This window comes from Lissotriton vulgaris, chromosome 12, assembly GCF_964263255.1.
Source record: "Lissotriton vulgaris chromosome 12, aLisVul1.2, whole genome shotgun sequence".
Lineage (NCBI taxonomy): Eukaryota > Metazoa > Chordata > Amphibia > Caudata > Salamandridae > Lissotriton > Lissotriton vulgaris.
The window spans coordinates 748,881,398-748,905,846 of NC_141700.1; the positions used below are offsets into that span (position 1 = coordinate 748,881,398).

Sequence of the window (24,449 nt, forward strand, 5' to 3'; positions counted from 1 at the left end):
TTTAGATGAACAGTCCCTGGGACTCACATGAACTCAAATCTATGAGGGAGAGGGAGCAGAGGAGAAACACACTAGGGGCTGAATCTTAATCTCCCAGAGTTTAGGATTGCATTTGGTCTTTTCTCTCTCTCTCTCTCTCTCTCTCTCTCTCTCTCTCTCTCTCTCTCTCCTCTAACTCTCACAATGAGTGTAGAGAAAGGTAATGCAAACACCAGAGGAAAAGCAAATCTGAATATTGACTTCTGATAAGTTCAGGTGTAATAAAACCAAAACTGATAGAAGAAACTTCTTTGCAGGTGAAGCAAGAGAGTGAGAATAAAACAAAATGCAGGAAATGCAAATAAAGTTAGTTGAATGAGCATAGGAAAACCATACAGTCAAGATGCTATAAGTGAATTTGTTCCCCATGCTAGTTAAATGACCCTGAATGTATTTCTTCCATTGTAGTCACTTATCTTTTTTCTCTAACTAACCTGGATGATCCGTATATAAATATATTCGCTCCACCCACCATATTCCGGTCTTCCATAGTCTCTAGTTCTCTGATCTTGATATTTTATTGTATGCCCATGCTGTTCTCATTTCGTGTCAGATCTTGCATTTCACATTGTCAAATCATGATTCTTGATTTACATTTGGCTTATTTCGCTCAGCAAAATATTTTGTTTGTCATACCCAAATTACCTTAATATACATATACTCAGATAGATAAATGATACACTAAACCTTTACATTCATCAAGCATGTAAACAAATATTGTGGGCTAAATCAAGCCCTTTTCTTGTTTTGTAACCTTAGTTTTACTCTTTTCTTGTGACTCTGTTCTACCGAGTCACAAGATGGCTGCCAACTCTTCCTGGTTGAAAGTGTTGGCAGCCAATCAGAGTGAAGCTTATGTTGGGTGGGTTCGCGAACCCACTGCTGCCCCAGATATTGAAACTTTTTCTTTTTCTAATTTCTCAGGAACTACTGAATGGAATTACACCATTTGCCGAATTTCGTGTAATTCCGTTTGGCAGTTCGGGCTGTAGCTTTGTCTTAAGTTTTCTATGGAAAATACATAGGGAAAACAGGTTTTGGTACCCCTCTTTGTCTCGGACCCCACTTGATGATTTACCCTGAAACGTTCAAGACAGGAGCTGACCAGAGCACCCCACTAGTTTTGAAAATTTTACAAAGATCCGTCAACTGGCGCCAAAGTTATTGGAAAAAGAAAACTCACTTTTTTAATATAAACAAGGTCCTAACTATAACTACCTAATATATATATATATATATATATATATATATATATATATTACTCAATACTCCATCTTCTTATTATTTCTTAAAAGAAAACTGGAATGGACTCCACTTAATCAGTGCTTCATTATTTTGTTACATGCTTTCTCGCTGCCATGACGCGTTTTGGGCTCCTCAGACCCCTTGATCACATGACATGCTTTGAGTGTTTCTCCCATATTTAAAGTGACAAAGTGCATCGAATGGTGATGAACATAAAAAACAGACTTTTTGTTGGTTTTCTGTTTTAAATAAAACACAGATTGATACAGAGTAATGTACACATTATCTATTCATATAAATAATTGTTAAGTATGTCAATACATACACTATCATTCAATAAATAAATACATAAATAAATATTTCAAATTTCGAATATTTACATGTTTGAAATATGTAAATGTTACAAGTCTGTTGCAAACAAAGTTTCAACATCACATCATTTTTGTATAAATACCTAAGAATGTTTTATATATTGGAAAACATCTCTTATGGTCCGGATGTTAATATCTGCGTAATGCCTACAATCCAATGTGTACCATACATTTTTCTCCGGGTACCAGTATACATTCTTTTAATAAACCCAATCAATTTGTTAAAGCAAACCTAATTCACAAATTGCCTTGTGTAATACCACCTAATTCCTGATGTGATATATAAATACTTATATCTTTGTATTACAATCACAATTAGTAGCGATGTTTTGCTCCAGACTATCGGACCTTTTATACCTTTTTTGATTTCAACTGCGTTATATTCTCCATAATTGTTTTACTGTGTAAAACCTAGTGCAAATAGTGCCTAATAAAGTGCTATGTGCCTCATGCTATCCAGCATGTTTTTATAAAAAGTGTAACTGTGCTTGTAAACTTAGTTGGTTGTGCCATGAGCCCATCTGCACACCTAACTGAGAATTAATCCATGTAGGGAAGAGGGGGGCTTATGATAAGATAGAAAATATATATGTAAAAGATGTATATATTAAAATGGGTATGAATCAGAAGATATTTATTTACTCAAAAACGTGATCATTAATATAATACCTGATTTCAGAACCGAACGTCGAGTTTATAACCAAGTGTATAAGTCCTCTCTGATATTCAAACCATGTGGACTTTTGCTATCTCATTCTAAAATATGTTTAGTTTCATGCAGTCTCAGTGTTGCATCCCTGTTCCCACCTCTTATAAGTGGGTAACATTGTCAATTACGTAATATTTCAATTCCTTTAAGTTTATAATATGGAACTCATTAAAGTGGGGAGGCACCGGATATGTGGTTTCATTATTTGTTATGGCCCTGAGGTGCTGTAAAATTCTTTTGTGGACATGTAACCGAGTACTTTCCACATATCTTAGTCCACATGTACACTCTAGAACGTAAGCTGCAAAGTCAGATTTACAAGTTAAAAACTTGTCTATTGTTACTGGCTTGTCGCCGTGCACTTAACGAAACCTTTGCGTTTAGTTAGCCATCTTGTATTTTTAGATAGTTCAGGGTTACTACTAACCAGATAGTCACTGGTACTATATGCTCTTCTAAATGTTATAGTTGGAGATGATGTCATTTTCTCCCCTATTACAGGATCGCTTTTTACTAGATGCCAATTCCTTTTGATTATTGTTTCGATGTCATCTTTTTGTTTGTTGTAAGTTAAAATCAATCTGGGATTTGTCGCTGTGCCCTCCAATTCTATGTGTTTTTTGAAGGTTTTGTGAGTAAATCATGACGTGGGATATCTAATGTTCGCTGTATTTATTTGTCTATAATTCTTTCACAATACCCATTAGCCAGAAAATGTTGTTTACATTCTTTGTGTAAATCAGCTTCCTTGTTAGAAATTCTGCGAATCCTTAATGACTCTCCATATGGAACACTGCAAATTGTGTGTTTGGATGGAAGCTTCTTTCATGTATTATGGGGTTGCCAGCCGTGGGTTTGTGATGTAGATGTGTATGCACTGTGTTATCTTCAACATATACCTTTACATCAAGGAAACATATACTACTTGCACTTATATCACAGGTGAAAAAAATAATATTTAATTTACAGATGAACTCTTCAGCGCTTTGTTTATCCACTTTCCAAACAATACACAAATCATCTATATACTGTGTCTATTTGATGTCATTATTATCCCACTGTTCTTTGTGCAATATTTTCATCACTAGCTCTTCCCACCATCCCATATGGAGACAGACGTAGCTGGGCAAAAACCTTGCGCCCATAGCTACGCCTCTCTCCTGATGGTATACCTGCTGTTGAAACATAAAGTAGTTGTTATATAGGCAGAACTTAGTGAGATCTATGAGCATTTTATTGTGGGCATAGTATTAAATGGGCCTTTTGTTTAAAAAATATTCTAAGGGCCTTATCCCATCTCTATGGTGGATCGACGTATATAGATTAGATACATCCATTTAGATTAACAAATAATCATTCATCCATTTGAATTCATTGATTTGCCATAAAAAGTCTGTGGTGTCTTGTATGTAAGATGGGATGGCGTTAAGGTGTTCTTGCAGAAAAGAGTCTATGTATACTGAGATGTTTTCCGATAGACTTCCTTTGGCAGATATTATGGGCCTTCGTGAGGGTCACAGTTTGTCTTTATGTATTTTAGGGATTAGATAGATGACTTGCATTATGGGGTAATCATTTTTGGGAAACTTAGTTCATCTTGATTGATTAATGCCAAGCTTTTCTATGCCAGTAATTTGTTACTTAGTTCTTCTTGTGCTGTTTTGGCCATTATGTTTTAGCTTAGTTTGTAGCAGTCCCTATCTCCCAATTGTTGCTGTGCTTCCTCCATATATTGTTGTTTCTCCCAGATTACTATATTACCCCCTATCTGCATTGTGGATTATTATGGAGTCATTGTCTCTCAATTTTTTCATTAGTTGATGGGACTTTTGTAAACATGGGTTATATTTTTTCTTTTGTTTTTGAGTTTTGCATGAAGTTTCCTTATTTCTGTCGTAATAGTTTCACTGAACAAGTCTATAAAGTCTCATGTCATTATAGGTACAAATCTTGATTTTGGTTTGAACTGTGTACTTGAGCAACATTGTTTTTTATGCCCATTGTTTTCATCATTGATTGTGTTGATTCATCACAGTCATTTTCTGGCATTAAAGTAGGTGACATATTGTTCTGCAATGAATTGACTTCTCGCAAAACTGAAATATCTGCTAATTCCAAATTTGAAGTCATGTTCGTCTGTGTTGTCGTCGGCTCTGAAATGGATACTTTGTTCAATTGATGGTATTTTTGAAGTTTTAACTTTCTAATATATTTATAAATATTGACAGGTTACAGCTTTATATAATGCATATCGGCATGTCCCCCTTCATCAGATAGTGCTGGTACCCTGTTGTCACCACCTCCCTCCTCTGGACTTATTTCCTATGGCGCTCCCATTGGTGGGAGATCAGCTGATCCTGCTGCATTAAGGACAAAACAGTCAAATGTGAGACTACAGTTCCCAGCGCATCAGATGAGGTAAGTGCAGCAGGATTCGATGCTGTTCATGTGAGTGCTACTGTTTACCAGGCAAAGGGGCGGCCGTGTAGCAGCTGGTGATCATGTAGTTAATGGTGTTAAGGGCTCCCTTAAGTCCCCTCCTTCCAGCCCCAAAATTGAAACAAACCGGGCAGTGAGGTAAGCTGGAATCCCGCTCACCTCCCTGTGCAGTCAGAGGCTGCCATTGGCAGCAGCCACTGGCGTGGTTCTTCTCGAGGCGGTCCTGGATCAAGCAGTCACTTGATTAGAGAACAGTCCATATGCCAGTATTATCCAGGACGCATGTGACAAAACATCTCCAAATGACCACGTCATTAAAAGCAATCCACAAGGACACTGGCGAGAATTTTTCTGGAGACTCTTTATTCACAGATTACAGCTTTGCATAATGTATTTCTGCATGTCGGCCTTCATCAGATGCTGCTGTTACCCCGTTGTCACCATCTCTCTCCTTTGAACTTGCTTCCTATGGCGCTCCCATTGGTGGGACATCAGCTGATACTGCTGCATTAAGGACAAAACCAGTCAAATGTGAGACCACAGTTCCCAGCATGCATCAGATGAGGTAAGTGCAGCAGCAGCATTCGATGCTGCTCGTGTGAGCACTGCTGTTTGCCAAGCAAAGGGGGGGCATGCAGCAGCTGGTGATTATGTAGTTAATGTTGTTAAGGGCTCCCTCAAGTCCCCTACTTCCAGCCCCAAAATTGAACAAACCGGGCCGTGAGGTAAGCTGGAATCACGCCACCTCCCTGTGCAGTCACAGGCTGCCGTTGGCAGCAGTCACTGGTGTGGTTTGTGCTCGAGGCAGTCCTGGATGACTTAATCACTTGATTAGAGAACCGTCCATATGCCAATATTATCCAGGACGCTTGAGAGACGGGTCCTTGTCTCACGTTGCTGACAGGCGCGACAGAAAATCTACAAACGACCATGTCATTAATAGCAATCCACAAGGACACAGCTGGGAATTTTTCAGTAGACTCTTTATTCACAGGTTACAGCTTTGCATAATGTATTTCTGCATGTCCACCTTCATCAGATGCTGCTGTTACCCCGTTGTCACCATCTCTCTCCTTTGAACTTGCTTCCTATGGCGCTCCCATTGGTGGGACATCAGCTGATCCTGCTGCATTAAGGACAAAACCAGTCAAATGTGAGACTACAGTTCCCAGCGTGCATCAGATGAGGTGAGTGCAGCAGCAGGATTCAATGCTGCTCATGTGAGCGCTGCTGTGTGCCAAGCAAATGCGGGCATGTAGGATCTGTTGATCATGTAGTTAATGGTGTTAAGGGCTCCCTCAAGTCCCTACGTCCACCCCAAAATTGAAACAAACCGGGACGTGAGGTAAGCTGGAATCAGGCTCACCCCCCTGTGTAATCACAGGCTGCCATTGGCAGCAGCCACTGGCGTGGTTCATTCTCGAGGCGGTCCTGAATGAATCAATCACTTGATTAGAGAACAGTCCATATGCCAGAATTATCCAGGACGCTTGTTAGAAGGGTCCTTGTCTTGCATTACTGGCAGGGGCAACAAAACATCTCCAAACGGCCACGTCATTAAAAGCAATCCACATATACACACACATAGAAAAGGACACACACACACACATTTATACATATGTATACCACCAGTAGGTAGTTAGAGTTAGGACCTAGTTTCCATAGAAAAATCGTTTTTTGATTTGCCAATAACCAATCTACCTCTTTCATTTCTATAAATCTTCTTCTATGCTTCTGACATATGGGGCATAAATGTCTTGATTTTAATGGCGCTTGCCAGATTGAAAATGCTGCTGTGCAGCCAAAACGCGTCTCTTCAGTTGTGTGGTCGAAGGAGGCCCAATAAAATAAAGATGCATTAATTTTGCAGCCCTCGTGTGCGTGCCTTTTTCCAGTGTATTGTTATTCAGTGTTGGCTGTTGATGATGTTGACACATCACCAGTGTTTTTTTTGGGCTCTTCATTTCGACTGCAGTCAGTTTGGAGCAGCCTGGAAGTGCTATGTTGATGAGCAACCGGAGATTCTGCTGGGAATAGGATTGCATTAGGACAGGGGTATGGGAAGCAATGATCTCGGTGGGAGGCAATCTACCGACTGCCAGCACAGGATCGACGTTTCCCTGGTCTAGAAATGCCTAACTCAGCAGTCCGGCGTTTTTGTGGTGACTGGGTACCGTGAAAGCCTATGCGGAAGCAGTGAGGACTATGCAGCTTAATCAATTTTAATAAATTGGTCTCCTTCGACCGTGCGTTTTGCTCATTATATTTGTTATGTACGTGCTGCGGTTTAAATGGAGACTGTATGACATTCAACTCTAGCAGACTTTGACTTTGAATCACTGGTCCATTTTTTATCGCTATCACTTGAATTGAAATTTTGGGATACAGGGGACAACTTGTGTTATCTTCGAGGGATAAAACTGTGACTTGATCGAGAAAGGCTGCTGTGACAGTCGAAACACGTCTCTTCAGAAGAAGCATTAATTTTCCAGCCCTTGTGTGCGTGCCTTCTTCCAGTGTGGAGTAGTAGTTGTTTTTTTATACATATATTCACAGAAAAAAACACAGGTTTCAGGGATGTTACAGTTAGTTGGACATTTCACTTGTACAAAACCAGAGAAATTTGGCCGTTATAGTTAGTTGAGCTAACTATACCTCGCTCCTCCACAATGCACATAGTATATTATTCATGACATGGTCAGTGACATCACTGATGACATCACTGTTGACATCTCAAATGACATCACTGATGAAATCACTGATGACATCATCCAGTGACTGTATGTTTCTATAAAGTTTAAATGTTTTTATATATATGTATATATGCCAAGATATATTGAGGTATGAGTGGGTGTATGAGTGTCTGAATAGATGAATTAGTAGGTGTGTGACTGACTGTATAAGTGAGTGATTAAACTTGTCTTACTGAATGCATGGGTTAGTGAGTAAACTTTGTAAATGACTGTATCTGTCTGTCAGTTGGTGAGGAAGTGGCTGCATGGGTTGGAAAGTAGCTACATGAGTGTCTACATGGGTTGCTAATTGGTTGTCTGAGTATCTGTATGGGTGCCTGAGTGTCTGTGTGGGTCTGGTCTTGGTGTGTCAATGGTTTTGAAAATGGTAGTCTGTATTTTACAGTGAGTGTATCAAAGGGTATATTAAAGTGTGAGGAGGTGCATCAGAATTTCAGGTAGATGATGTTGTCAGTGATGTCATTTGAGATCTCATCAGTGATGTCATCTGTGATTTCACTGACCATGTCATGAATGATGTAATATGTGATGTCATCAGCAGTGCATTGCGAGGGCGCGAGTTATAGTTAGCTGAACTAACTATAACAGGGGAATTTCTATGGTTTTGTATGAGTTTGTTTAGCTCTATCCTTGTAGCCTTTGTATCTATTCTAAACTGTTTTTCCCGAACGTTGAGACCTGAGCAACATGGCTGATGCCCGATGGAGTTGCTAGACAACTAATGAGGAGATTGGACTTGGTTTTCCCCTCGACCGTCACCTACTCAGCCGGACATTGGTCACAGTTCTTCCTCATCTTCGTGCTATGGCTCCTCCCCTCCATTCCTATAAATTCTCTCAACCTTGTTGTTTGTTTACTGTACCTTAATACGCTATTGTAACTGATGTAATTTTTAAGGCAATGTTCCCCTGTTATAGCGCTTTAATACCTACAGGTAAAGCCAGCGCTTTATAATCCTTTTGATGTGCCTTCTAATTCAATGTTCCCCTGGTTTTGCGCTCTGATACCTCCGGGTTTAGATAGCGCTATATAAGCTTTGCAAATCAAATAAACTAAAAACTGTTTTTTCCTGAACGCTGAGACCTGAGCAACATGGCTGATGACCAGTGGAGCTGCTTTACAGCTAATAAGGAGATTGGCCCTGGTTTCCCCCTTGACCGTCACCTACCCAGCCAGACATTGGGCTTTGTTCCTCCTCGTCTCCCTGCTTTTACTCCATCCTCCCTTCCCTCCTTCGAATTATTGAAACCTTGTTTATGTGTATTGTACCTTACTATGCTCTTGTATCTGATTTAACTTGTAATGCAACAATTCTAAATGTAAAGCGCTCTGATACCCTCTTGGGTCAAGTTTGCGCTATATAAAACTTTATAAACAAAATTTAAAAAAATAGAAAAAAGTAAACAGTGGTAGAATATGGGACCTGCACTGCGGAGCGCAAAAGGTGCAAAAAAACATAAAATGTAGTGTGTCCTGGTCTGAAAAATTGTCGCAGGGACAGGGTTTGAGCGAACCAGGCTTCGAGTAGCCTAGGGGAAATGCCAAGAGCCAAGAGACCAGATTCAATCGAAATCTTGTCACTACAAAGTGGTGATATGCTTTGTTAACTAAGTTAAATAATGCTGCATCTGTGGGCTCATGCTCAATGTAACTAAACTCCTCACAGACAGTTTTACTAATTACACCTCATTCCTACGCATCTGCCTGCTTCTCCAACAACTTTTTTTAAGTGCTCTAATAGTAGTTTTGCTCAGTACCCCTGGGTTCAGGAACTGATCAGGGCAGCCAAACCATCCTGTCTGCTCTTTTATGTAATTCAACCAGGGGATACGTAAGGCCCCATCCAGACTAGAGCAGTCGCCAATTATGAGCTGATTTAGATTTGGTGCTGGACACGCCCAAATTCTAATGCTACCAGCTCCACTGGGTAATCGTACCCTCCAAGGAGGACAGCACTCCTTGTGTTGTGCGCGAGTCAGCGCGAGTACATGCCTGGTGCGAGGTTTCCCTCGTGTACTCCTCACATGGACTCGCGCCGACTCGTGCTATTGTTTTTATTCAATTTGGTCTCGAGTGTTATTATTGTTCAATTGTGCATCACTCGAGACCATCACCAGTTGGTTGTAATTGTACTGTTTGCTCTTACTGTATTGTGATCAGTTACCGGCGATCTTCTCAGAGATTGGAGCTGTATGCAGGGAGTGCTTCATTTGTATGAATAAACTTATTTCTACAACTTCAATTTGTTGATATTTACTCAACAAACTTGGCGACGAGGGACGGAGCTTTGAACCTGTTCCAGAAGGAAGCACTTCCTGTCCGATTTTAATACTCATTTACGTATTTTTTTTCTTTTCGGATTTAAAAAAAAATAAAGCATTTTAACGCTTTCACTTATGCTTCTACTTACATGGAAAGCGATGTACAGTCTCCTGAAGAACTGATCTTTCTGAAGATTTGAAGAGTTAAATTTCCATCTGAAGAGCCGATCTCATTTTATTTGCGTGTGGATGTGCGCGTCTTCATTCCTTGATCGCGCTAGCTAATCCTTCCTGTACACGCATTGGCTGATGATTAAGCGGAACTAACTGCTACATTTCGTGCGCATTGGCTGTTTGGATTAAACGGAACCAATTGCTGCATTTCCTATGAAAGTTAGAGACGCCGCTCTTCATTGGATTGCTATTTTGGGTGAAACTAACAAGGTGACTTCGTTTTTCTTCCTCTACTGAAAAAACGGGGAGATTTATTCGAATAACGGAGTGAAAACGGAGTGAGAACTTGAAGGACAGAAATGGATGGTGATTACCAGAGAAATGGATGGTGATAAATGAACACAGGAAATTTTTTTATTTTCCACTATTCTTTTGACTGTTTTTTTTTATCTCTCCAACAACCAAGTATTTCCTTACTAAAACTAAGACTATTTTTTTGTTATTCTATTTGCTATTGGTATTCAGTGTAAAGTATCCTGTCTATTTGCTTATTTCTGTTACTATGTGTGCTCAAGGCTATACACTTTCGCCTCCACAAAGTTATTGGTCAGCTGGTAGTTCTCCTTGTATGCCTTGGATTGAATGGAAAGCTTACTTCTTAAACTATATTGAGACTTTAGATGCAAATGGCAAAATGAAAGCCCCAGAAAAAAAAGGTATTTTCTTACACTGTTTGGGACCTGAAGGACTAAAAGCCTTCAATCAACTTCCTACCTCACAAGCAAGTGGTGACATGAATGTATTTGATAAGGCTGTATATGATTTTGATAAGTACTGTTCTCCCAAAGTGTGCATAGGAATTTCTAGGTTTAAGTTTTTTCAAAGAAGACAATTAAGTGAGGAGACTGTAGATAACTTTGTTTCATCCCTGAAAACATTAGCTTTAGATTGTAAATTTGGTAACCTACAAGAAGATCTTATTAGGGATCAAGTAGTGATGCACTCTAAAAATGAGACCATACAGGAGAGACTTTGGATTAATGGTGATGAGAACTTAGATTTTGTTTTATCCATTGTCAGAAAAGCTGAACTTTCCTGTAGAAGCGCACTACAAGTTAAAGCGAAGGAAACTTCCGTCAGTAAAAATGTTGTTGCCAAAATTAATCAAAAATATGACAGTAAGAATAGGGATGCTCTCAAAAAGAAGCAAATATTTTCTTCCAAAGCTAATTCTGAAGTTTCAAAGAGTAATCTTAAATGTTTTAGATGTAACAGCAAATCACATTTAGCAAATGATAAAACTTGCCCTGGTTTGAGGCAGAAATGTTCCAATTGTGGGTTAAAAGGACATTTCACTTCTGCTTGCAGAAGAGGTAATGTTAATCAAAAAGTAAAGTGCATTGAGTTGAATGAGAATAGTGATGAGGATGATTTTACAGATGACTCCAATGACTGTTCATTTGTTTTGAGCATAAAAGATTCTGCTGTTTTAAATGTAAATGACCGTTCCATCAAGAAAAAGCCATTGTGTGACATGGTTATTGGAGGTGTAAAGATTAACATGTATGCAGATTCTGGATCACCTTATTCTATAGTGTGTGAATCTGTCTGGAAAAAATTGTTTGTACCTAGACTTGGCAGTCACTTAGAAGAAAGTGATATTAATCCTGAAGGATATTCTGGTGGAAGGATAGATATCTTAGGATTCAGAACTTTAGTTTTCAGATTTAAGAACAGAAAGTGTATTGCAAAATTGTATGTTTCAAAGAAGGGTCCCTCAGTCCTTAGTTGGTTTGACTTTGGCAAACTTGACATTGTACTGGATCCTAATAGTCCTACTCCAGTGATGTTGATTGATGAGCAAAATGGCATTTCTTCTTTGATGTTAAGTAAATTTCCAAATGTTTTTTCCAAAGACATTGGAAGGTTAACCAGCTTTAAACATGAAATCTGTTTAAAGGATAATGCTTGTCCTAAAATACATAAGGCTCGTAATATTCCCTTTGCTGTCAGAGAGGAGGTTAGGAATGAATTAAATGCTTTAGTGGAAGGAGATATAATAGATAGAATAGAGTCCTCTGAATGGGTTTCGCCCATAGTGGTTGCTAGGCGAGCTAATGGCAAGGTGAGATTATGCATTGACCTTCGCCACCTTAACAATAATATTGTTGTAGATCAATTTCCTCTTCCCCGCATTTCCGAAATGTTATCTGTGGTTGGGGGGTCTAATATTTTTTCAACAATTGACCTATCTGCTACGTATCACCAGATAGAGTTAAATGAAAAGAGTAAGGACTTGACGGCATTTATTACACCATTTGGGTGTTTCAGATTCAACAGGATGCCTTTTGGGCTGGCGTCCGCAGCGGCAATTTTCCAGAGGGTCATGCAAGATATTTTGAAAGACTGTAAAAATGCCATCTGTTTTCAGGATGATATTTTGGTGTTCAATGATGACAAAGACAAACATATTATGGCTTTAGAAGAGGTCTTGAATGCACTTAATGTACATGGCCTTACCATTAAGCATGAGAAATGCAAATTTGGTGTACATTCTGTAAATTACCTAGGCCATGAATTATGTGCAGAGGGTATCAAGCCTAAACCTTCACTTTTAGAAGCGATTAAATCGGCTCCTCACCCTTTATCTAAAGACGATGTAAGGTCCTTTTTAGGGTTAGTTGAGTTCTACGCTAGGTATGTACCTGACTTCTCGTGCAGAACATATAATATCAGGCAGTTAATTAAAAATAGGGTTGTTTTTGAATGGACTAGTGAATGTGAGAAGGAGTTCTGTGATGTGAAGAATGCAATCTGCTCAGCAAGTGCATTATCCTGCTTTGATCCTTCTCTGGAAAACATTATTACTACTGATGCTAGCGCAAAAGGACTAGGTGCTGTGTTTTCTCAAAAGAATAAGGAGGGAAAAGAAGTTATCATTGCACATGATTCAAGGGCACTTACTCCTGCTGAGGAAAAGTATTCCACAATAGAAAGGGAGACTTTAGCGTGCATTTGGGCTTTGGAACATTTCAGAGTGTTTGTCTGGGGTAAGGAATGCACTCTTAGGAGTGATCATAAACCGTTAGTACGGCTACTTACTACAGAAGGCATGTTAAGAGCTTCAGCCCGAATTGCACGAATGTCCATGCGTTTGCAGGATTTTATTTATAATATACAATATTTACCGGGAAGAGAAAATGTGTCTGCTGATTTTTTGTCTAGGATGCCTTTACCTATTCAAGAGGATTTGCATAATGAATGGGACGATTTCCAGATTGCCATGATCCATGATGAGGGTCCCATTTCTATTGATCAGACCTTGTGGAAAGAGAAATTTGAGGACGATGAGATTTTAAAGAATGTTGCCAGTTATATAGTTGGTACTTGGCCTGAAAAGAAGTGTTTGAGTTCAGAATTGAGAAGCTTCTGGGAAGTAAGGTCAGAACTTTCATGTTGCGAGAACATCATTAAAAGAGGTGAGCGCATTGTACCACCAGTGGGTGTAAGGAAAATTATAGTTCTGCAGGGTCATGAAGGTCATAGTGGCATGGTTAGAACCAAGCAACAAGTTAAACATTTATTTTGGTGGCCAGGGATGGACATGTTTATCGAAAGATTAGTCAGGAATTGTGTGGTATGTGCCAATTCAGATAAGTCTTTAGTTACTTTGAAACCCAATATGGGTACACATAGTATTCCAAATAATCCTTGGGAAACCATTGCCATAGACATTATGGGTCCCATTGGCTACGAATCCAAGTATGTTATAGCAGCCATTGATATTTTCTCAAAATGGCCTATTATCAAAATTGTCCAGAAGATAGATACTGATTCGGTCCTGTGTTTCCTAGATAAAGTTTTTATTGAAGAAGGGTTACCAGTAAGGATTATAGTGTGTTGTGTTGTGCGCGAGTCAGCGCGAGTACATGCCTGGTGCGAGGTTTCCCTCGTGTACTCCTCACATGGACTCGCGCCGACTCGTGCTATTGTTTTTATTCAATTTGGTCTCGAGTGTTATTATTGTTCAATTGTGCATCACTCGAGACCATCACCAGTTGGTTGTAATTGTACTGTTTGCTCTTACTGTATTGTGATCAGTTACCGGCGATCTTCTCAGAGATTGGAGCTGTATGCAGGGAGTGCTTCATTTGTATGAATAAACTTATTTCTACAACTTCAATTTGTTGATATTTACTCAACAGGATACGTAAGGCCCCATCCAGACTAGAGCAGTCGCCAATTATGAGCTGATTTAGATTTGGTGCTGGACACGCCCAAATTCTAATGTTACCAGCTCCACTGGGTAATCGTACCCTCCAAGGATGACAGCACTCATAGGCGGGAGTTCCAAAGGTATTATTCACCAAAAACTCAGGGCATACAGATGCGTTTTGGCAATCTGCCTTTGTTGATGTTTGCATGAAACGCCGAAGCCGCCATTATTTTATATATACATTTCCTTTAAACAAACATTGTCAATTACTGGGTAATCGAAACCATCAAAGGATTAATCTACATACCAATACTATGCATGCAATGAAAGTGGCTTTTACGGAACTTTGGTACTCATCACATTGCTTGTATAAGTTCATGAAACACTCAAAATAATGCCCTGCATGGGCCTTGAATGATAGGAACAAAAAGATTTTTTTCAACTTTCTTCATAATATCGCCCTGGATGGTCCACGTTCCCAATTGATATTACCCGAATGCAATTTTGTGTGTATAACATCATTCCTCAGTTAATTAGAAAGCAACAGCATCCAACTAGACTTTTTTCTGCTCGAAGGAGTGCATAACTTTCACCTCATAGGACTGAACATGATGGATCAAACATATTCAATACCCAAGTGGTACATGCACATGAAGGGAAAGGTTAAAAGAAGAACTAATCAACTTATAAAGCATGTAAGTACAAAACTCAAATGGAATGAAGATAAAAATCATGAATATCATAATCAGTCTCCTAGATGTACTGCTAGCTCTTCACTACTATTAAGACCAAAAGAGCTCTTACTTTGGAGATCTATAATGTAGCGCGATTCTAAGCACCTCAGCCTCTGTATTCTATCCCCTCCCCTGGGGTTGAGTGGTATGCGATCCAAGCAGTGGTGTGAAAGGAGATCTCAAGTGCGATTATGTTCTTTATTAAAATGTCTCGCAACAGGGTAGGACTTGTCGGCATTTGCAATAGCCCTCATATGTTCCAGTATACATACTGTCACAATGTGATTCATGCTCCTGATGTATCGGAGCCCACACGGACATAATAAACAATATACCGTGTAAGGGGTAGTGCAGGTGCGAAATGTCATGGTTTTACTTGGATTACTTAAACCTGGAACAGTGTGAGACAAAACGTGTTTACTTCTTTTACATGCCTTGCACTTACCGCATGGAAAAAATCTGTTAAGTGCTTTCAAGGCTGTTCTTGCTATTTCAATATTGTGATAACTGTGAACCAAATTGTCTCTTAAATACCTGGATTTTCTAAACGTGACTAGGGGGTAAAAACAGAAATAACCATCAAACCTGCTGACAAAGGCAGAAATATAGTAATTCTGAACACACAAGATTATATAAAGGAAGCTATGCAACAATTGTGTGACACAAACCACTATTAAAAATTGGAAACACATGCAATAAATGATCTAACTCCTGACTTAGGCTTGAGAATCCGCAATTGGCAAAAAGAGCGACTACTGAATGATGAAGAAGCGCTATTCTTAAACAATGAGAATCCAGTCATGCCCACTATGTGCTTTCTGCCGAAAGTGCACAGAACGCTTATCAACACTCCAGGCAGACCGATTATTCCCAGCTGCAATTCCCTTGGTAAAAATCTTTCAATCTATGTTGATCATTTCTTATAGCCAATGGGCACCAACTTGAGCTCATATATCAATGATACTGTGGATTTTTTAAGAACACTCACCCAAACTGGATGGCAAAATGGTTTTTATTTGGTAACCATAAATGCGGTGTCATTATACACCTCAATCAGTCATGACTTGGGTTTAAAGTCTATTGAATACTTTTTAAGACAACAAAATAACTAAGAAGTAAAACACACAAAAATTCTCATGCAAATGATTTAATTGTGTCTAACAAACAACATCTTCCTCTTTGATCACCAGATCTATGCTCAAACAGGCAGAGCTGCCGTGGGAGGTTAATTTTCTTCCAGTTATGAGAACCTCACTATGGGCTGGTGGGTGAAGTTCATAGAGTTGAGAGAGGAAAATGAAAAATACACCGGAAAAGTAGAACTGTGGTTGAGGTATACAGAAAACCTCTTCTTTATTTGGAATGGCAGCAAAGAGGACTTCAAAGAATAGTTTGTGACCCTGAACAATAACTCAATTAGTTTACAATTCACATACAAAGTGAGTAAACAGCAGATTAAATTTTTGGATGTGAGTGTGTACATCAAAAACAACCAAAGTCACACCAAACTCTACCAAAAACCAACAGCCTCAAACAGTAATATACATGGTTTGAGCTTTCATCCAACTCAACTAATGAAAAGCATTCCGTATGGAGAGTTTGTGCAAATGAGAAGGAACTGCTCTGCAGAAAAAGTGGTGCAAGAAGTCTTCAAGGAAATTGAACAACGGTTTTTGAACAGAAAATACAAACATAGAGATATAAACACTGGCCACAAATGGGCTCAGGAGTTAACACATGCCTCAACGTTGGTCAATATATATAAAAACATCAAAAACAGAGAAGACCAGAACAATATATAGCAAGGAAAGCTACAAGATCAAGAAAGTTCTACAAAAATATTGGTCTGTCCTTAAGAAAGATCCTGATATTGGAGGTGCAATTGTTGAAGGACCTATGATAACTTACTGCAAAGTACTTTCACTAAAAGACAAACTTGCCAGAATCCATTTCTCTAGAGAGAAATCCAGCAATTGGCTCAGCAAAAAACAAACAGTCCTTCATGCATTGCAACAAATGCAAAGCCTGCAAAATCGGCTTGGACATAAAAGAGGTTAAGGACTTCAGAGTAAGAATCTTCGAGATTGGAGACAAAAAAACATGTGAAACATCATATGTTGTTTATATGATCGAATGCTGAAGTGGCCGGAGGTACATTGGAAGCCCGATTTTCCCCTAAAGAAGAGAATCCTCGAACATCTAAGGGAGATCCAAAATAAGGACATGAACTACGCAATCTCCAAACATATAACCCAACAACACACAACTGATTGGCGTAACATCAAGTATTTTGGAATCGCAGCTGTAAAAAAGAATGAGAGAGGTGGTAACCACACTCTACAACTAAGAAGACTGGAATCATGGCTTATTATCAGATTCAAGATGAAGATTCCATTGAGCTTGAGCGGGGATGAAGAGTTACATATTCATTCATAATTTTGAGTTTATAAAAATGGTAGAGATACTACAGAGCACTGAGTATACCAGCAAGATAATATGCTGATTAGAGAATCAAAGACCACTATGGTTTCAAATGCAGAAAGTATGCTGAAGTAGAAACAGAATAACGAACACTATGTTTTATAAGGTCAAATATGGAGACATTTGGAATATCTCGCCAAGTATGGAATATACAAGAATATGTAATTACAACCCTCAACAAGAGAATGAAGTCTTTTTAATTCCCTTATATGTGAAAATAACATATAAATAACATACTCTTAAAAGAACAAGAACACATGTTTCCAGAAATGGACTTTGGCAACTGAGAATTACCAGTCCCATGATGCCTCATAATGGGCTAATATGGCAAGTTTATATAAAGACAGTGGAAGAAGGACTCACGTAAACTGTGAACAAGACCATTTCTTGCTCAAAACATTGGTGGTGGTGATGGTGGTTAATACACTGAATAAATAACATGCTGATAACTGGAGGAGTGCGGTGATTCTTTATTAATTAATGAACTACGAGGGTAAGTCTGACCTCGAAAACCATTGAAATTCCTCTGTTATCGTTAGTTGTACTAACCGTAACTCTTGCACACACAATCCACTGGTGATGATGTCACATATTACATCATTCATGACATGGTCAGTGACATCACTGATAACATCACTGATGACATCTTAAATTACATCACTGATGATATCACTGATGACAGTGCAACTGGTGGGAGCGAGTGAGGAGACAACTCCAAAGCCACAGTTTTTAGCAAATACTCTACAGTCTGCAGCCCCGCATTTGATCTTGCCTAGTAAAATTGTGTTTGGAAAAACTCATTTGGAAGAAGTTTCTGTAATGGTTGATTCGGGGGCCACAGGGAATGTTTGTGCTATCCAATCTGCCAAATCTTTAGGAATTCAATTTGAAAAGAAGTTAAGACCAGAACCAGTTCGAGCTGTTGACGGCACAAATTTGTCCTCTGGGCCTATAGCCTATGATATGGAATTGATAACCCTAGTGGGTCCAGGAGAACATCGGAGTTACATCCGATTTAATCTCAATGATGCTCCCCAGTTTCAGCTTATACTGGGTTTGCCTTGGCTTACCGAGCATAATCCACGGATAGATTGGTCCCGACGTACTGTAGAAATGAGTTCAAATTTTTGTTGTGAGCATTGTTTTCAGTCAATACCAGAGACCACCAGTTCCACCATGTCATTAAATTTGGCCAATCAAACTCAGATGATTTGTGCTTTGGAAGCTCCTGTGATTCCAGAAGAATATCAAGACCTGAAGGAAGTTTTCAATGAGAAAGAAGCTCGAAAATTACCACCTCATCGAGAGTATGATTGTAGGATTGAATTGGAGCCGGGAGCTTCTCTGCCGTGCAGTCGAATCTATGCCTTTTCTGAACCAGAGAACATCCATCTGAAGGACTACATAGAACAAAATTTAGCCAACGGTTTCATCCAACCCTCACAATCTCCTGTGTCTTCGCCCCTTTTCTTCATCCCAAAGAAGGATGGAACTTTGAGAACCTGCATCGATTATCGGGCCTTGAATTTAGTCACAAAAAATATGTATATATATATGTATGTATATATATATATATATATATATATATATATATATATATATATATATATATATATGTATATATATAATATATATATATATATATATATCACAAACAACCTCAATGCAAGAAAGAGCAGAGACCGCGTTGGCGGAGAACAGGAGCACACCTTTATTTCAATTCTGCAGGCAAATGCATTTCAGCCATCTCGGCCTTCGTCAGCGCCAAATAATTAACAGGGGGCATTTTCAACAGCCGCTTTATATGTGTCCCTCCCCTTGCAGGTAGAGCAAGGTTCACCTCCTCCTTAAAGTTGTAGCTCACCATCAGTAGCTCACGCGTACTTCGTGAACTACCAGTCCCAGAAAACATGTGGTTTTCAGGTATATATATAACCTACTGGCGGTCACCAGTGGGTAGTTATAATTCGGACCTATTATCCATTGGCCATTGGAAAAGCATTTTTTGATTTGCCAATATCTTTGGCACCTGTTGCCGAATCTTCGCCAAATTTTGAAAACTACTGACCCGATCCGGTCAGCGCCTGGCTTCAAGTTTCGGGGTGATTCGTCAAGCGGGGCCGAGGAAAAAAGGGAGGTCCTAAAATGCATTTTCCTCATGTTCAATTCCATTTGAACTTTAGACACGTCTACAGCCCGAAATGCTGAACGGAATTTGGCAAAAAGGTAGCTCTTGGTTCAGAAAGCACCCTTTTTTTAATGGTGTAAATCCATTCAGTAGTTCCTAAGAAATTTTAAAATGAAAAATAGCGATATCTGAGCACCGAGGAGGAGTTGCGACTCCTCCTGAAACTGAGCTGACTTCTGATTATCTGCCAACACTTCAAAGCAGAATATGTTGGCAGCCATCTTGTGACTCTGTAACTGAGTCACAAAAAATCTGTAGAAAAAAGGATTACAAAAATGAAAAGGAGGCATGGTAGAAACAACCTGACCGCCTAGGGCCCAGAAAGTATTTTTTAAAATAATTTCATTTAAATTCACGCCGGGTGCGCAAATCCAGCCGAAATTATTTCCCGCGATTCATTTGTTTCAGGCTCCCGGGTGGGCCAGTTCCAAGGGGCAATTAACTGCCTAGGGACCGCCACCTCCCTGTGGCCTTGTTTATCGTATGTGGGGGGCACACAGCCCCCTGCAGCGCTGGAGACCACAACCTCCACAGGCCTTTTTCATAAAAAATACGTGGGGGGTGCCTGCCCCCCAACCTGCCCTGGGGACCGCCCCCTCCCTGAGGCATTCCTAATTATGTGGGGGGGGGGGTCTTGCAGGCCCCCCTTGCCCCAGGGACTGCTACCTTCTAGGGCATTTAATGATTTTGACAGGGCTCGCCGGCCCCCAAGCCCTAGGGACCACCACCTCCCCTGGGATACATGATTTAAATGCCGGTGCCACCTGGCCCCCTGCAGCCTTGAGGACCACCACCTCCCGGGGGCTATATTAAAAATAAAATTATGGGGGGCTTCTGCCCCGGGGACCACCACCTCCCCGTCTGCAACCCTCCAGCCTCTTTATGTTCTCCTCTTGGCCTCTTGGCTCTTTGTGCACCTCTCCTACTTTTTTCTGCAACTCCGTCTACTGGTGGAGCCGATCTTTTACCGACGAGTTGGTCTTGGGTATCTTCGGACATTCCTTGACAAAATGGCCCGACTGACCACAATACATGCACAGCTTGCCTTGACGCCTTTTTTCTCTTTTTCATTAGAATGACTTTGGCCTTCTGGGTTCTTGACCAACTCGGGCCTGGCCCAATCAAATCGTGGTGGGAGAGTACGAACATCCCTCCGACGTTCATTTCGTCTTTCCGCCTGCCGCTGATCAATCTGCAAAACTACATCAATAAGTTCAGATACATCGGTGGGTCTTTTTGGAATCTGAGCCAGTCCATCCTTCAATTCATCTTTTAAACCTCTGTAAAAAATTGCTGCCCTCTTGGGTTCAGGCCAACTGGTTTCAACAATTAATTTGTTAAATTGTGCTAAATATGCCACCAGGTCTCGATTTCCTTGCTTCAACTCCAATAGTTCATTGTCTGTAGTTTGTGAAACGTTTCTTCGATCAAAGATTCGCAAAAATTTGGCCTTGAATTCTTAAAATGTATACAACACCGGATCATTACAAGCCACCAGGGGCAATGACCACGCTGCTGCATCGCCACTCAGGTAGGACAGCACAAACGCCACTTTAGACTGATCCTCCTTAAACAAAATGGGCTTGCAAAGGAAATGCAACGAACACTGTGTAAGAAAAATTTGGGCCTTATGGGGATCTCCCTGAAATCTCTCGGGGGGGCAATGGAATGGTAGGGGACATAGCGTGCACAACCTGTGTAGTTAACTCTGTAGATGAAGAGGAGGAGGGAGAGGAATCAAAAGCTGATGACTTAATACTCCCAAAATTTGGACGCGGACTCAGAAAGTTCTTCAATTCTCTGATGCAAGTAACTAGCCTCCTGATTGGATTTCCTAACTTCCTCCCTAGTTTCACTCAATTGTTTCTGTAATCCCTCTAACACCGAAGCCAAGGTTTTGACATCCAACCCTTCAACCATCTCGCCCAGATGGAAGGTAATTTAAGGCACTTCAATCTGTCAGAAGCAGTACCTGAATTATCCTGATTTCCGTGGGAGCAAGTTGCCAAGGCTTCTATGATGAATATTTCCAAATTCCCAATCACCCCTGCACCCGGATTTCTCCAAGCCCAGGAATGGAAGGGAAAGGGGAAGTGGATAACAAACAACAAAGAGAGACTTCCACACCGGTGTCTTCGTCACTACCTCTTGAATTCGAGTAGCTGGTGAACACCTGATACAGTTAACAGATCATTACTAACGTTCAAACAACATTGGGGAATTCTACTCTCTCTCTCTCTCTCAGTTCCACCTCTCAATACCTGTTACTGTGTGGATATTGCCTCTCTCTTGTAGAGCCCGCTACCAAAGGTTCTTAACTTGTTGAATAATAGGACTCTTGTTGATGTTAATGTCTATTAGATAGTTGAGTAGTAGAGGTGGTAGACAACAGTATTACCATATGCATATAATGAATACTCTCATTTACTTGTAGAAGTTCGTAGACGCTGTTTAGTTGAATTACAACACAAGACTTCCAAGGCTCACTGAACTCTAGATAAAGGCTGAATCACTAGAGAGTCTTTACTGTTTCTCAATTGCAAAATTGTCTTTAATATACTTGCTCGAACCTTGACATTGCCGGCAGAGTCCGTAAAGCTGAACTACTCTCCCTGACAATGATGTCACTGCCACAGGAAATATTCAAGAATTTCGCTAGCCTGAATAAGCGCCACAAGAAGTCTTAAATGAGGAAAGAATATTCTTACCGCTAGTGTGCTGAGGTGAAGCAGAAGAATACTTGCCAAACGGAATTGTCCACTGATAAATGCTGCTGACAAGATTTCCAACCGACTCCACTGGACCCTTGAATAGCGGAGCTGCGGCTGGATACCGAATGCAGAAAACAGATTGGACCAGAGACAAACTAGCTCTCTAAGCCCACAAATGAAGTCTTTTGAGTTTCTGACTGAAAACGGGCAGAAAACTGGAAATTCCTAAGTGACTTAACGGGATCCTAAATCGGGGCGTCGAACTGCGGGAAAGGAACAGTTGAAGTGCGCCACATAGAACGCGCGGGATAAGGAAATGGCGGGCTGAACTGGAAAGACTAGAACGCTAACCCTACACCTCAGCGGCACAATCAGGAAGCGTTAACCAACCCTCCCTCTGACTGCGGACATGAACTAGTTTCTGGATGGAGCCCCAGATTGGAAACTGCAACAATGCGTTAACTCTTCCTTTGACAATGGGGACTAACGGGGGCCTCATGACGGAACCTGGCATGGACCTGACACGCCCACTGAGGCGGGACATTTAAAGTTGCGCTGTTGGTGCGTACGCTGCCTTTCCCCTGCTGCCAGTGAACAAGAGCGGTGTTGCGCTCGAAACTCGTTTGGCTCGAGATATTTGCTAAGAAGCAGCTGATCTGTTTGTCCTGCATTTCGTGAATAAAAGGATCTACTTGCCGTGGTTGTGGCTTCATTCTAGAGGCAACTTCTGTGTGTTGTGTTAAGCGGAGTGCCCCGCCACGATGGAGCACCAGTGCTAACATGGCGGGCCTACAGTGACAAAAATCATAGACGCTGTGGGGGCGGTGAGTCCGCTTCGTGGATGGTGTATGGGCATGATGAAATTCTGGACAACTTCAATGCAGCCCACTTGGGTATTTAATATTTTTGAACATTTTTTGGGGCCAGGCATGCAACCCACTTGGGAGCATATTTGTTATGCACCACAACTACCAGCATTCTTAGCGCAGACGCCCAATGAGGCGGGACATGTAAAGTTGCGCTGTTGGTGCGTACGCTACATTTCCCCTTCTGCCAGTGAACAAGAGCGGTGTTACGCTCAAAACGCATTTGGCTCGAGACATTTGCAAAGAAGCAGCTGGTCTGTTTGTTCTGCATTTCACGAAACAAAGGATCTACTTGCCGTGGTTGTGGCTTCATTCTGGAGGCAACTTCTGTGTTTTATATATATATATTTATATATTATGCTCCAATTCTTCCGTTTTGTCAAAGAATTACCCACACTCACTGAGTTGATATTTGCAAGGTTGTTTTATTCACAGACAAGACAGACGCCCTCGCGTTTCGGCACACAGCCTTTCTCGATGTCGGTAGCCATTAGACATCGACATGTTTTTAAACAATCCTCACAATAAAGGAAGGACTACTGGCGTGCTGACATTCACCAGCGCCATCTTTGAGTGGTATAATATTTACAGAGATGTAATCAACTTATATGCATATTGTAATTTAAACAGGCATTTTAACCACTCATTGCACAAGTAAATCTAAACTGTGAAATGTACATGAATTATAAACACTCCACTCATACAATTTTTTGTACTTTGAATCGAATTACATTACTTGATTTACAAACAAAAATTGAGCCGTGTATCAGCCATTATCCTCCCTTAGATGTTGTTCAGGTCTGTTTTTCAAATCAAATCAACCATAAACATTTAATTATCTATACTCATTTTTATATACTATTTTATCCTATATCAATTTCATACTTCATTTTTTCCTCTTATCTTAGTTCATTTAGTCAAATTCATGTTTTGCGGTCAATGGACCCTCCAAGGTATATCTCATAACTTCATATCAGATTTCAAAAAGTCACAAATCAATCATAAACCCAAAAGAAATATATATATATATTCACTGAAAAAACCATCGGTTTTAGGGGTGTTATAGTTTGCTGGACATTTCACTCGTACAAAACCATTGAAATCCCTCCATTGTAGTTAGTTGTACTAACTATAGCTTGCACGCCCGCAATCCACAGCTGATGATGTCACATATTACATCATTCATGACATGGTCAGTGACATCACTGATGACATCACTGATGACTTCTCAAATGACATCACTGATTACATCACAGATTACA

At 40.3% G+C, this 24,449-nt stretch overlaps 1 protein-coding gene across 1 annotated transcript in view; it reads right to left on the reverse strand.

The window, feature by feature from the left end:
* Positions 1–24,449, reverse strand: part of LOC147678569 (extracellular calcium-sensing receptor-like) — a 43,689-nt gene that overhangs the window by 14,215 nt on the left and 5,025 nt on the right. The window contains exon 2 of the mRNA XM_086945697.1: positions 20,656–20,926. Within this exon, the coding sequence (XP_086801823.1) occupies positions 20,656–20,926 (271 nt within the window). The remainder of the gene's footprint in view (positions 1–20,655; positions 20,927–24,449) is intronic.